Here is a 10520-nt window from a genome sequence, read left to right as displayed (position 1 = left end):
TGTTATTGCCTACTACAACTTAAAAGAGAGAATATGCAAGTGAACCCATGAACCCGGTCCAGTTTTAATCATAAGAAACACATTTCCATCACTTTTATCTTATTTATTATTTGCAGTACTATTTTAATCTGAAAATACAAACATACTTTTATTTCTTATTTGCACTCAAAACCCCAAAACAAACAAACCTTTACCGCTTTTACTTAGTTTATTTTATTTGCTTAGTTTACTTACTTTAGTTATTACTTTATTTATTTTTACTTACACGGAACCTTGTGCTTGACAACCACACGGTGGAGTTGGGGACACAATGTTTTATTTTATTTTGCAGCACTACTAGAAGAAGAGAAGGAGAGATGACTCTTTACGCCATTTCCCAAGAGTTCGATATAAACCCTCGAGTTACACTTGTGGGAAAAATACTCTGCTGACACACAACACTCTGCACTTGGAGTCCCAATGTCGTCAGCAACTTATGTAAAGATTGCAGAAGTCGTCATTGCCATCGCTGAGCCCACTTCAGGGCAAGATCCGTAGCCCTCACCAAGCCTGCCATGGATGCCACCACTAGGCTAGACAACGCCTTCGTCCTGCGTGAGTCCATCAAGTCACGTCCAACACCAAGATCCTGCTACACCATGTCGCTGAAACTCACCGTCGTTGATGAGGTAGATGTACACCGCTCCATCTTCTTGCCTCCACCGTGCAACATATGCTCCAAAAATGATGCCTCAAGAGGGAAAGCGACGCCCAAAGAGCCGTCGTCCAATCTGGAATACTCGGGTCTAGGGTTTCCCCTGGAGCAACACGAAGAAGTACATGTTAGCTAAAACAATGATGCCTTTAACTAGGTAACGACGTGAAGACACCGCCATCACTCGCCATGACCAAGGTCATAGCACGGGTTTCACAGGCAGCCACGCCTCCCGAACTTACCGCCGGTACTGAAAGTCGGATCAATGATCAGCCATAGCCAGCCGGCCAACCACCTCCGGCGGAGGAGGGAAGCCACCACCACCATGCTTGGGGCTGCCCCCGGCTTCCTCGTGCCGCGAAATTGGCCTAGGAGAACCATCGCGTGTCGTCACTATGGCCGACGAGGTGAAGCCGCTGCAGAGGAGGATGTCCATCCGAGCTCATCTCAGACCAGAGCCCTCGTGCATCCGCTGCGTCTGTGCCGATCGTCCCCACTCCGAAGCACCGTCGGTGGATGGGAGACTAGGTGACGCTGCCGCACGGGGAAGGGGTTATTAGGTAAAGAAGTTCACTGAAACGTGGTAACCTGAATGAAGAGGCAAGGTCCTGCTGCTACCTCACGGGCTTCCATATTTAATATCCACGTGTTTGTGTTTTCCCCTGGTTCTCCCCTATTGTTCTCCCTGCTCATCTCTGGCAACCCGTATCGTATCAAGAAACCAATCATGACATCTAGACGGAATACAAATCAAGCTCTTCTTAACAATCAAATTCCTTGGAAATCAAAATATTGCAACAGAAGGGATACGGTATCGCATCGCTGAACATCCAAATTCCCAAGGAAGACGAAGGAGATTTCCATCCGGAAGCGGAAGCGGAAACAGTGTCGGCCCAGGTATCGAGCGCGCGTGGGGCCCAGTACGTATCGTAGCCAGGCAGGCCGAATCCTTATAAAGAAAAGGGGGCTCTACCTCTTGGTTCCTCTCCCCTCGACACCAAACTCGTCCAACTCCCAAACCAGACCAGAGCAGACGCGTCGGCGATAACTCGGCGGCTCCACCGCCCGCGCGCAGGGGAGAAGCACCCGCGAGAGAGAGGCGCTCCTCCGAATCCGCTCGGGAAGAAGAAGGCGAGAGGGCGGGCCACCATGAGGCGCTCCTCCAAGAAGTCGTCGTCGTCCGCCACGGCCGGTAAACCTCCCGGATCCCTCCCCATGGCTGTCTTTCTTTTTTGGTTCCGTGATTAGCCTGCCTGCGAGGCTCCGTTGCGGCGGGTAGTGCTCGGCGGGTCCCGGGTCCGGTTGCTCTACTGCGAGATTCGATGTGGTGCTTTTCCTTGGGAAGATCCAATCTCGAGTTGTGCCGTGTGGGAGCGTACGAGGTACGACTCGGTATCAGGGGTTTGGATCGCTTGCTAGATGGTAAAGGTCGGGGGTAGATGGAGGGTTTAGCAATTTGACGTGATGGTAAGAGAAGGGTGTCGAATCTTGGATTGGTGCAGAACCGGGTGTCGATTCGCTTGTAGATTTAGGCTCCTAGTGTAAATAGATGGCCATTGACAGGTTTAATTATTCGCTGAGTACTGTTTGTAACCATAGCCAGAGAGCAGCTATTTACTAATATCCTGTTCTGCTCTTCTGGTTCGGTCACTATCACCCTAAGTTCACCGTGTATCTTCTGTTGTAAATCTGTATGTACCTCATTGAGATAGAAATCATAGCCTGGAACTATGGTGAATACTGTAAAAAAAAAACAATTCCATCATTCAAACTAATCAATTAGGCATGCTTTTGTACTACCCTCTATATACAATTAAATTAAGTTTTTCTTAGTTTAGTAGGTTTGTATGGCATATCAGTTACGGTACATATTGCCAATTATGTACTAGGGAAAAGAGATTGTTAGAGGACCATGATCTCAAAGACAATGAAAGGAGATGATCACACCATAGGTGCTTAGTCCTGATAGCAACTGAACTGGAAGGCACTAGAGATTATGCTGCACTACACCAATATGTCAGACATAAAGTAATTAACTCTCAATGCATGCACTAGAGTATTTCTTTTAATGTAATAACCAGCAAGATTAGTTACTCCCAGTCATCTTGTAGTTGTTCCTATCATATACTATTTTTGAACAATATACTTACTACGTGTTGTGCTGTCCATCTGCCAAGCGATTACTTCACGTTCTCCTTTTATAGGTTTCGGTTCATCTCAACTTGTCTGTTTGGTGTTCTTCTCCCATTCATTTGGGGATTTCTTTGCCGCTCTCATGAGTTTTTAGTGCCATTTTGTAATTCTGAATCACCCCAGCAAATATATATTGAGAAGCTTAACTTGTAGTTGTGTGCATGTAACTAGAAGTTTCATAAGTAACTCTAAAATAGTTGCCCACTGGCTCAAACTTTTTCTTAATTGGTTTTCTTTTTGAGGTTAAAATGTTTGTGTCATGATTTTATCCTAGCTTTAATTATTGTTGTGCTATCTTCTTTCCTAATAGGTTGGAGTAGGAGCTCTCATATTCTCTTTTGAGGGTATGTATATCTGAATGAGTACTAAGCAAACCATTATATTTAGGTGAGGAACAAGTAAATGAAAAACAAAACAGAAAAAGAAAAGGAGTCAGTACAAATCTGACCAGCGGGAAAGCACAACGTGGTGAGATGCACTGATTCCTTTTCTTTCTGTATTACTTGAAAAATCGTTCCTTATCCATCTGGGTGTAAGAATGTGGGTGTGGTGTGTTTGTGTATCTTGACTACTTACGATACGAAGACATATGTACATGTTCCTTTTCGGGGTTCTGATTATTGTTTACTTAGGCTACCTTGAGAATCTATTCCATAATGTGATTGGGACTCTAGATGATCCAATATATTGACACTTGTCATGTTATTCAGTTAATCGACCTTGTCCTTGTTTTTGTAGGGACCAATCATTTGATAAGATCTTGTTTGTTATTGTCATGTTATTCAGTTAATCGACCATATCCTTGTTTTTGCTCATTCTACAAGCTTGCGTTCTAAATTCTGTAATATGCTGCATATTATTATGCTAAATTATTTAATGTGTTACATGCTATGTATATTGACTGTGAACCTCATGTTACTTAGGTCTATTTGTAGTAACATTGCCATATATTTCCAGGTCCCACTAAAGCTGTTTCCAAGGAAGTAGAACGGATTGACCAACTTTTCTATACTTATGCCGACAGCTCATCCGGCATGATTGAGTAAGTTCTTTCACAGTTTTCTCAAACACGTGTCTGCTGTTATTTTTGCTGCTCATATGGTCCTCCTTTCATTTAGATGGAAGTTTTAGATATACCTCCTAAATAGTGGATTAGCACCCATATTAAAACAAGAGCTGTTATATGTGAATCACTATAAATATTGATGTAATAATTGTCAATGCTTAATTGCTTACTGTGTAAGCTCATTCATTAGTCACATACCATTTTAATGTAGTTATTTGTTGTTTTATTTTCTGTGATGCTATTACACATGAATGATTTGTGTTCTAACTTACTGGAACAGCCCAGAAGGCATCGAAACACTTTGCTCTCATCTTGATGTTCCCCATACCGATGTTCGGATTCTGATGTTAGCATGGTACATCACTGTTCTCTAAACATGCCTAATGCTGTCCATCTCTTTCTTACTTAAATATCTAATACTAAATGGCATATGTGTGTCAGGAAAATGGGCTGTGAAAAGCAAGGTTATTTTACTCTGGTATGCATTATTTTTAAACTGTCAAAAATATTTATCACTATAATATCATAGCCATTTTGTGTTTTGACTGGCAGTATTCTGTTTACAGGATGAGTGGAGAACTGGCATGAAAGCTCTGCGAGCTGATAGTATTAGTAAGCTGAAGAAGGCGTTCCCAGAACTGACCCAAGAAGTGAGTAGTTCATAAGAATGTAACTAACAATTAAATATATTTGAAAGGTTTGTATTAGTTAAGGGGGAATAACCTATGGTGAACCCTACCAAGTTAAGTTGAAAAGAATTCAATTGCCAAAGGCTCGTGATTGAATGGAAAAACAAGCTATCACTAAATTATGATATTCAGTTGTACTGTAACCGCTTGCTAATAATGTGATCTTCACAAACCAGGTTACAAGGCCTACTACTTTCCAGGATTTCTATCAGTTTGCTTTCCGTTATTGCCTCACAGGTAGTCTCACCTGATATTCTTTTCACACACATTATTTGTTCCTACTTCTGCTAATGCTTACCTTGTGTGATCAGAGGATAAGAAGAAGTGTATTGAAATACCAGTTGCTTGTGAGTTGCTGAATCTAGTATTGGGCTTGCAGTTCCGCCCCCAAGTCGAGAAACTTATTAATTACCTCAAGGTAATGATTGATTGCACTTGCTCCCATTTCTTTAGGAGGACTTATATTTTGGTTGATGTACTTATTTATGTTATTTTGTGCTTCAGTACCAAAACGAGTACAAGGTTATAAACATGGATCAGTGGATGGGATTTCTTCGGTTCTGCAATGAGGTCATGTTCGAAATCACCCTATGCAGCATAGTTTTTCCCTTTGTTTATGTTTTTATTCATAGGAGATAATCCTTAACATCATTTCCTTCTCACAATATTGACGCTTTGCATCACTTCTTATTCAGATAAACTTCCCATCGCTTGACAATTATGATGAAGACCAAGCCTGGCCTTTAATTTTAGACAACTTTGTTGAATGGTTAAGAGCAAATAAAAATTAGCTCCCTTATATTCAAGGGGTTGTGGAGATGTCATCCAAAAGTATTACTCGGGAATGTAAGTGAACAACTTGAAACTTGTTTTTATGTGTTACATCATTCTTTCTAGCTCATGCATACTTTGCCACAATTACATTAGAATGTCATGGTATTGGCATGAAATTCATTCGAGTGAATGGTGTATTTGTACTGCCAAGTTGTGGCTTATCGTAATTTGTATCAGTTGAGATAGCTGGGACATGGTAACTCGTAAAAAATATAAATATAACAACTTCACAATTTGCAAGCATTTCTATTCAGTTGCTTGCAGTTTGCATTATTAGCAAGCGGTTACAGTTGCTTGCAGTTTATATTCATTCAGTCCTGTTTTTTCAGCACATTGGAGGCTTTTGAAGGGTGCAGATCCAGCTGGTTTGCGAGTGCTGCTTTTGAAGTCTGGTTTCAGGAATCGTCAACCGCCTTGTATTTTGCCTTTTCGCATTTTTGATTCTAGAAACAGTTTGCAGGGCCGCTATCTAGAAATTTTGGATGCTTGTGAATGCTCTATTGCTACTATTGCATGCAATGGGTTCTTAGGTGTATAGTTATCAGAGCATGCAAGCTTGCAGGAAGTCTTGAGTGAATGGCATGTGTTGGGTGTGGTTTATTTGTTACTTTGCTTGGCCTGCCACGGTAGTTTTGCAGTTCCACTGTTATTTTTTCACACGCTGTTGTTGCTGATGGACCAAAAGTGGGTTTTAAAATTCGTTTTTGGTGCATCAGCCGTCAGCCCGCTTAAGTCCTGAATATAGGTAGTACCTATGCATCAGCTGTCAGCCTGCTTAAGCCCTGCATATCTAGTACCTATTCATCAGCTTCAAACCTTGGACCATGTCTTTTCTTGATCTTACGACATGCATCAGCTTCAAACCCTTGGACCCTGCCCTTTGAACTTAGGACACTCGACAGCTACCCTGTTGTTTCTTGGCTTGGGCAGGATGAATTGCTCCTTGTAGCGCATGCATAACCTCCGATGGGAGGAGCGATGCTGGGTAGGATCAAAACGGTAGAAACTGTGATGCTGGGTAGGATAGGAGGATCAAAGCCGATAGGTTGGGAGAACTGGAGCTTCTGAATGTGTGTGTGTCACAAAAGGCCAGGGGCTTTTGCCAATGTATTTCAAACCATTTTGGTAAAACAACATTCGAACCCTGATCATAGTTCATCTCACCTCCGTGGGGTGGTTTAGAGCAAAGATGAAGCATGCTGCCAGTTTAGGTTCTTTATCTAATACTACCTCTGATCGGGAAAGATCGATGCAGAAAAAAAAGAGCAAGGCTACGTACAATCTCTCGTTGATTAAATCGGATAGGAGGTAGTATCTGCGATGTCCTTGGTTTATTGGCGATGGTATCTTTTCTCTGGAAAATCTAAGCTAGACCATTCTCCACGGATTAGTAGAACATAGTATCCAGAGCATTGACAAGTTTGGCGCGACGAGACGCACTAAGAGCATCTCCAGCTGTTGAGCTCTAAGGCCGAAATCCGACGCTATTTAGCGCCATATGGATGTAAAATTTAACCTAGGTAGGCCCATATTCCCAGCGACGAGCTCAGGGTCGTGTGCTGATGCTCAACCACCACGTAAATAGCGACAGTGCAGTCACCGAAAACGGGAACCGTCGAGTGGCAACTGCGTGGAACCGTCGCAGTCGCAATGGCCTCGACGCGCGAACCGTCGTGATGGAGCACGAACTCCGCGGAAGAGCAATCGCCTACAAATTTCTTTTATCTATTAAATTAAAAATTTCCCCCAAACACACGCTCGGGAAGACTATGCGAGGAGGACGAAGATCGGCCTCTGTCGCCAACAAGTTGGGGCCACCAGACGATTCATGCGCTATTGTTTCGTCCGTACTCCCCGAGCGCTCCCCGGGGGGCCGGGAATGACCTGATCTCGCCGAATGCATGAAAGCCTAAGTCAGCGAAAATGAGAATCCGGGGACGTGAGCCGTTTTCATTCATCTGGATGAAAAAAAGGAGTCATAGGGGTTTTCGGGGAGACGGCTGGAGATGCTCTAAACTTTGGCACGTCATATAGCCGAAAATTCATGCATGCTATCACAGATGTTATAAGTTGAATACAATTCCTTTCGGTTCCGTGGCTGCCTGTGCATATTAGTAACAGGAATATGAGAATGCATACATTTGCTTTATAGTAGTATCACCTTAGTTCTCATCAGGGGCGAAGCTCCCACTAGGGCAAGTCCCCTACCTTGATTTTTAGTGAATACATTTAAATTCGTATATTTTTGTGAACAATTTGAATAGTCATACATTGAAAATGAACGCAGTATGAGAAAGTTATGCTTTTAATGAACACTCGAAACAGACTTCGAATCGAAATCAGGGACTACCAAAAATGTGGACTCATTTTCCAGGTTTAGTGTGAATAAGATACCTTGTGTTACATAGATTTATCATGGACTTTACTATATGCAAGATAAGATTGCGCTATTCATTATTCATATACGGGGAATTAAAGATTTTGGAGATTTCTTGATTTTTAAAAGACACATCATGTTTCATTCGACGATATTGAAATGATTCCCCAATGATAAAGATTATCAAGACTAAGTTGCGCATCGAGCCAGCGCTTGATCAACAGATTAAATATTTTCATCTTTGTATTAACAAATTTTCAAAAGAAAAAGGTAAAGCTTGCCATTGAGCTGGCACTATTGGTATGTTTGTAGGTTCTACTTATAACCATATATGCTTCTACTTATATATAGCATTAATGTCTCAGAACTATTTTAGTTTTTTTGCATTACTTTTAAAGAGTTCGTTCTACCTCAGGTTATTTCCGTCCTTCCGCACTGATCCTCACCAACTCTTTTCTTTCCTTTTCGGGTAAAGGCTCCTCATCAATTCAATGCCAACTAGTGGAATAGCTATGTTCCATTAACTAAAAACAAACTTAAGACCAAATACTCCAATAATTGCTCCAAAAAAGTTGGATAGGAGACGCCGATGGGACCATCCGAGGAACGTATGGCAGGTAAAACTGCAAGTGGTAGCACAACGCCAATTAAGTATCCATTCATCTGTGCACCACTAGCCACTTTGGACACCAATCGATGTCACACTCTCACTAACTCTTGGATGAATTCCTTGCACCCTAGCTAGAGATATTTTCCGTGAAGAAGAAGACTAGTCGCTAGCGCTGGCAGCACACTTGCGCACTTGCATCCGAATGTATATATTTATAAATGGGGTTTTAGCCAATGAATCCTCAGTGCTCTGTGGTTGGAATTGCAAAGAAATCACGCAACAAATAAACATATATATGGTCCGCCATCGACCAGCCGTGTCTCTTACGGAGAAGATATTTGATGGATCCGTTTGTTAGAACGTTTTCACGGATTGGGGTCCACAAAGAATTGCATGACATGCCTTCTTGTTTTATCTAGTGTTCTTATTTTTCTACTGCCTTTAGGTGATGCAAGTCCGACTAGAATCGGTAATTCCATATGCAAGGGGACAAAAATGCTGCGTAAGTTTGGTGACCGGCCATAAAAAGCATAAAATGAGTTTTTTTACCCCTTCAATTGCTAAACAGGCGCATACCTCAGTGGTTTTATGAAAGTTTTTTTTGCGAAAAGGACCACCGATCTATTAGTTATCATCAACAATAGTACAAAGAACATCAAAACTAATAAAAAATACAAAAATATCTTTGGACCACCTAGAGGAGACTACGAACCCTGGAGCGAGCCGAAGGCACGCCGCTGTAACCTCGCTACAAGTTAACAATGTTTTTATGAAATTTAATGAGGTTGTTAACTTGTAGCAAACTTGTAACCTCGCTCTCCCATGTAAATCTCAAGGACGTTGCCGATTCTTGTGTTAAAATGCAAGCCCGCTCAAAGCAAGCAAATGCTGCTTTTTGGATCATCCGGATGGTTAGGCGGCAGTGACACTCCAACCCCATCAGAGTTTAAACCTCAGGTTTAACACCTTGGTATCTCATAAAAGAAGATTTTTTTTAGGAGGCGACGTTCCCATCGATAGCGAGGCGTTTGGTGACTTCGTCAATCTCAAGATCCACTGGATCAATTTTTTGAACTCAATCTTTCGAAGGCGCTCATAAGAGTAGGATGGACGTGCGTTCATATGGTGAGTATATGTATGGATTTGTGAGCGTCTCCATCTGTACCGCTTTGCAAAAACAAAAATCATTCAGGCTCTCTCCTTGTTTAAAATTTAAAAAGAACTTAATCTCTAGACTGGCTTATCACGTCCTATAAGCTCACATGTTCATTATCTGTATCACACAGATGCTCATACATGTAGGATGAATGTGGGTTGACTCATGACTCTTGAGTTTTAGGTTGCTGTTAATACAATAGTTAAGTTCTAGCAAACTTGTAATCTCCCGAGCGGTGGCCGTGCCCCGGTTAACCAACCCTTTATAGCCATAAAAAGACAGTGAGATCACAAATATCATTAGGTGTAGCCGTGTAGCTGTTGGGTTTTTTTTTTTTGAGAGGTGTAGCTGTTGGTTGATTAGGCGAAATGGTATCACTTTTTAGAAAGAAAATCAAATAATCTTTTGGAGGCTATTTTTAGGTATTCACTAGTTTTTTTTTAAAAAAAATTAACACTTTCATTATAAATATAGCAAGCAAGCCGCCTCATTAAAAACCTTCCAGTACCTTTAGGTACCCTGGTAAGGAAAAGAGTGCGTAAAAAACTTGCTGCCAGTTCATTACATAATTGTTATATCATTTGCAATAACCGCTCTAATAGCGTCAGGGGGATCACCATGCCAAAGAGCTTGAGTCACCTCCATGAGCTTGGCTAAGCTATCAGCTGCCTCATTTGCCTCTCTAGGACAGTGGGAGAAAATAACACGGGCAAAACCCCTACATAGGAAAGTAGCCTCCTCATATATTGCTGCTGCTACTCCCAACGAATTGCCCCCGTTCTGCATAGTTGTAATCACCTCAGCGCAGTCAGATTCGATGATGACTTTGTTACATCCAACTTCGCCAGCTAAGAGTAGCCCATTACGGAGTGCAATAGCTTCAACTGTGGAAGCCTCTTCT

At 42.0% G+C, this 10520-nt stretch overlaps 1 protein-coding gene across 2 annotated transcripts; it reads left to right on the top strand.

Moving 5' to 3' along the window:
* The first annotated feature begins 1660 nt into the window (after nt 1-1660).
* Nucleotides 1661-6083, top strand: LOC127301661 (uncharacterized). 2 transcript variants are annotated; one of them, XM_051331936.2, is made up of 11 exons: nt 1661-1886; nt 3275-3355; nt 3845-3929; nt 4234-4308; nt 4395-4431; nt 4520-4603; nt 4819-4879; nt 4954-5060; nt 5147-5212; nt 5338-5488; nt 5806-6083. In XM_051331936.2, the coding sequence occupies exons 1-10, from the start codon at nt 1844-1846 to the stop codon at nt 5431-5433; spliced, it is 735 nt and encodes a 244-aa protein (XP_051187896.1). In that variant the 5' UTR covers nt 1661-1843; the 3' UTR covers nt 5434-5488; nt 5806-6083. The 2 variants fall into 2 exon arrangements, with proteins under 2 accessions (XP_051187896.1, XP_051187898.1); XM_051331938.2 differs by lacking the exon at nt 3275-3355 and having other exon boundaries at nt 1662-1886.
* The last annotated feature ends 4437 nt before the right edge of the window (nt 6084-10520 follow it).

The sequence above is a fragment of the Lolium perenne genome, chromosome 7 (assembly GCF_019359855.2).
Source record: "Lolium perenne isolate Kyuss_39 chromosome 7, Kyuss_2.0, whole genome shotgun sequence".
Lineage (NCBI taxonomy): Eukaryota > Viridiplantae > Streptophyta > Magnoliopsida > Poales > Poaceae > Lolium > Lolium perenne.
Note: the sequence above shows the minus strand (reverse complement) of the source record. Positions and strands in the feature narration are given on the sequence as shown.